Below are 5,000 nucleotides of genomic sequence, written 5' to 3' on the forward strand. Positions count from 1 at the left end.
CTTTAGTTTGACGAGAAATTAAGACTATTTTGTTCTAGCTAACGGCAAACGATTTTATTCCTTTGAGGGTAGGACCTCCAGTTGAAAATTCAAGAAACAACATCTTCATTTTTATGAAGAATCGTCAAACGCCATTCCCTATGAAAACATAAATAAAGAAATACAAAAGAAGAACGAAAATAAATAAGAAGGAAAAGAGGGAAAGGAAAAACGAAAGAAGAAAAAGAGTGAAAAAAAGGGAAGGGGTGATTTGTCGACATATTGGATTATTTCTTCATTTCCTTGTTTGCTCTCTCACTATATCTACTTGTTTATTTAAATATTCATTCTTTTGTTAATGATTAGTTTCCTATCAATTCAGTTATTTATTTTATATATATTGCTTACTTATTCACTTATCTATTTGATAACAGTAATACGATTTTATCTTTGACAAACAGATTTTATTACTCAACTTTGTTCATTGTAAAATAATAGAAAATATCCATTATTGCTGTCAACTTTGCTTTTGCGGCTTTCAGATTTTTTTTTTGCCCCAAAACAGCTAAATTTCCCATTTGTCACCACTTTTGGAAAAAAAAAGAAAAAAAAGGCATAAATTCAAATGACACAAAATTATTTAAAAACTGAAATTTTTTTTTAGGATAAAAAAAAAATCTTGATTTGCGTGAATACAACAAATCACTTTCACGTATGAGCCCCCAAATGTAGTCTCCCATCATGTTTTCATTGGAGGATCCCTGGTATTTCTGTTCAAAGTTCATTATATCTTGGTTCCTTTGAATACGGTTGTCGAGATGAGCATCTAGTATATGAGTTGGAGGGGGTTTTTGGTCCAAACACCGTTGGGTCGTTTTCTCCTGTTTATTGCTAGACCTAATCTAAGTCCAATTCGAGACTGGCTGCTCCAAAGAAAACTCTGGAGGTGCCAGATCTTCCTAGCTAAAATGATACATGGTACACAAATGGGCGTGCCCTACAAGAGAGCACCCAATAACAAAATATAGAAGGGTGGCACTCTTGGTGTTGCCAAAATGTAGAACGTCGACCGTAGCGTTGACCTATGACCCTATACTTGGGCCAACTTCGAGTTGTTTATAGTCTTCTGGCAGATATATGGATATAGGGTCAGCACGTGATCCCAACGAGCTTAGCTGAGAGGCCTCGCGTGTTCGAGCTTAGCTGAGAGGCCTCGTTGTGGCTGAAAGGCCTCGTTGTGGCTGAAAGGCCTCGTTGTCTCTTCATGGTGGAGAGGTGGTGGAGGGAAAGAAATCGTCCGACGGCGAAAGAAATCATCTGCCGCCTCACATATGAACCTTCAAGGACATTCTGCAGCCCATATCACCTTAGTTTTTCACTAAGCTTCAACCAGTTCCATAAAGTTATCACCCTTGTTGCCAAGAAAGCCCTGTACTACAGCAATAAAACACTCCCAAGTTTGTTTTCTCCTTTTTTCTCCTTACTTGTGGTCCAATGAAGATACAATTTTTCCCCTTTGCCTCTGAAAACATAGGAAAGAAGTCTTGAAGATATATTGAAGTCAGGAGACTCTTTGTCAAGAGCTGTTACAAACTGTTTCATGGGACCCAGTTTGATGTGTAGGGGAGGAAGCAAAACTTTTTGAGGATTCACCAATGGCTCATGTTTGATAGTGTGTGTTTCCACTCTGGACTTAGTCCTTGGAGACCAGTGATTTCTCTGGTAATGTGCTGCTCTGTCTCTACTGCCCCCCCCCCAAAAAAAAAAGATTCTTGGTAAAACCTCCTTGCTGTTCTATCAAGAAAACCACCATCTTGAAGTCTCCAATAACTTCCCAGCCATACTTGTTGTACTTCAAGGTTTCCAGTAGAAGCTTTACACTGCTGTAGTCCTCTTTTAAATGCACAGAATGAGCAAGTGGCAGAGATGGATACCTGTTTCCATTGTGCAGACGGACAGCTGGTCACTTGCACACTGTCTCCAAGTAAATCCCATTCCTTCAGCCTTGAACTCAAAAGCTCACCATTTGGTATTGTCAAACCAAGATACCTGATGAGGTCACTGAAGTCTCTTTGGTTTAGATAGTAAGGACTTCCTGCCAACTACAACTGTATCTGTGATGTCACAGTCTTCCTCTCTGTTTAGCTTATCTTCTGAGTTGCTGCTTTCTTTTGACAGTTGACTTCTTTCTGGAGGAGCTGGCACAGAAAGATCAGCACTATGTGGTGCTGGTGCAATGGAATATGGACTGTCTGGATAGAGAACATCAGCTGCATTTTTCACAGCTCGGCGTTTGGAAGGATCCACCATGCAGAAAAAACAATCAGTTGAGTGATCATGTTCACGCCGTTTTCTAGGAATTGCAAATTTCATGGCTCTGTTTTCCCCAGTAAAAGAAGAACATTAGTAGTTTCTGTTAAACTGATTTTGTTTTTATTTCAATTCTTTGTTTGATTTTACTCTTGAAAAAATAACAGCTATATAGTGTTCTCCTACAATGCTCACAATCAAAATGAGGTGCCCAGGTCTTGTCTTGGGCTTCAACTGGCACACCAAAATATGCTTTGTAAGCTTCACACATTTTTCCAGATGCTGTCACAGAGAACTTCTTTGTTCTATCCTTGATGAATTGACCACTTAGGTAGCAGAATGCATCTGAAGAATGATAGCAGCCTCTTGATGCCATTTCACCTCTTGTGATGTGTTTTCTCAGACAGAAAAATTATAAGTGATAAATGGACTGCAAGCCCAATTTTCATATCGTCATGCAGTACTCTAGAATATTCTTAGTCTTTCTAGAATGTATTACAGAATGTTCTTGAGTATTCTACATATTCTGACTGTATTCTAGAAACCTCTAGAATATTCTGGAAATGTTTACATTGAATAGAATGTTCTAAAACATTCTAAAAACTTCTGAAAAAATTGTATAATATCATGGAACATTAGGGAAGGTTTCTGAAATGTTAATAGATTCTTCTAAACATGAGAGATTTCTTGCTAGACCTGGTTGGTCAGTTCAAGAATTATCAAAATTACAAATCTTTAGAACACTATATATTTTTTGTTATTTCTTTAACTTATTGGAACATTTCAAAAGCAATTAGATAAGCAAATGAGATTTTGCAAAGGTCTTTACCTAGCATGAAAACTATCAATAACCTAGAATATAATGAAATAAGGCAAAAATGTAAATTCATTGTTCTAATTACAAAAGCAAAGTTTTAGGACCAAAACATTTTTTTTTTTTAGATGTAAATAACTGGATAATTATGGTTTGGGGCCAAGGACAAGACAAAAGTGAAATTTTGTTACCTAATTTAATTTATTTCTCATTCGTTTAAATATTTATTATTCTGTTTATTCATTTATCAGTTCTTAGGACCTAGAAGCTCATGTTTTATTTTTTACTAGTCATAGATTAACAAACCTCACCATCTTCGTCTCTTTTTGTAAACAACAAACTCGGAACACCCATGAACTCTAAATAATTGTTTCTGTTCTTGTTTCTTCATGCCTTTTCGCCCCCACACATCAATTTGGGGTTCGAACAACGAAGGAAGAAGAGGAGAAAGAGAATGACGAGGAAGAAAGGGGGGGGGGCTGCCAAACCTATCATGAATATTCTATTTTCACAACCATCAATTGTCTATTGAATCTAAGTATTTAAATTCTTATATCATAAGTGATGTAAAGCAGGATACTAAACACATTGATAAATTATTTTAGTGTCTTTATGAACCTATTAAGGTGATTTGATTCCTTTAGAGAGATATTCTGAGAGTAGTTGTCGTGCATATACTATTTCAAATACTTTGAAACAATGTTTAAATAATTCTAAAAAGTTCTTAATTATATCTGACCGATATTTGGAGCAGAATCCTGGAGAATGCAAACAGACATTGATCGAAAAGAAAGAATTCGGTTTATTATTGAAATATGAAAACTGATAAAAAAAAAAGATATGATGCTTTTGGATAGAACTTGATGTGTTGCACCCACAATCAATGCTTACTTACTTTGAGGTGGTGCACACGCACACACACACACACACACACAAACACACGCACACACACACATATACACACACACACACACACACACACACACACACACACACACACACACACACACACACACACACACACACACACACACACACACACACACACACACACACACACACACACACACACACACACACACACACACACACACACACACACACAAATCTATTCTGAGAACGCCCCCAAGGCCAAAAACCAATCAATCAATGGGACCCAACTTGACGGCAGAGCGCAGCAGTCAAACAAAACGAAAACATTTAGAAATGTTGACGAAAGAGGAACATGTAAAATTTGTGAGCGAATTTCTTTCGAGCCGCATGGTGAAGTGTTGGCAGCGAATGAAACGGCATCGCTGGCGGGTCTGGGACGCGAGCGTTAAGTGCCTCTGTTTGGTCTCCCGGCAATCCATCAGTCCGAACGCCGCGCCCAGTCCCGGGCCACCACGTTCGATGTCATTGTACATAAACTTGCTCTCCGCATTGCGAGTGGATGCCGCTGCCCGCCCTCCCTCTGTCCCCTCTCCTGGTATGTACAGCCACAATGCTTCATGCAATGTTCATGCACTCAGCCTGTGTTGACAGCGTTCTGCATGGGTCTCGGCACCCATTCATGAGTAAATGAATGTATGTAAATATGTCAAGTGCGTTAGGCGAGCTTTGAACGGGTTTATGCCCTACGAGGCAGAGGGTGTTAGTCTGGGTCCCATTCAACACTGCCAAAAGATATCTATGTACATGTATCTCTCTCTCTCTCTCTCTCTCTCTCTCTCTCTCTCTCTCTCTCTCTCTCTCTCTCTCTCTCTCTCTCTCTCTCTCTCTCTCTCTCTTTCTCCCTTTTTCTGCGCAGAAAGGGGCGAGTATTTGTTTATTTTGTCTATTCCTTGAAATGTGTTGAGCAAGTGTTTGTGTTTTATGTTCGTGAGTAGTTTGTGTTCACCTTGGCTGGATTTGTATG

General features: G+C 38.7%; 1 protein-coding gene across 1 annotated transcript in view; it reads left to right on the forward strand.

The window, feature by feature from the left end:
• Positions 1-4,586: 4,586 nt before the first annotated feature.
• LOC143032280 (ankyrin repeat and SOCS box protein 9-like) overlaps positions 4,587-5,000 on the forward strand; it is a 4,734-nt gene continuing 4,320 nt past the window's right edge. The window contains exon 1 of the mRNA XM_076196753.1: positions 4,587-4,659. Within this exon, the coding sequence (XP_076052868.1) occupies positions 4,587-4,659 (73 nt within the window). The remainder of the gene's footprint in view (positions 4,660-5,000) is intronic.

The sequence above is a fragment of the Oratosquilla oratoria genome, chromosome 13 (genome assembly GCF_046742065.1).
Source record: "Oratosquilla oratoria isolate Oo_2021 chromosome 13, ASM4674206v1, whole genome shotgun sequence".
NCBI lineage: Eukaryota > Metazoa > Arthropoda > Malacostraca > Stomatopoda > Squillidae > Oratosquilla > Oratosquilla oratoria.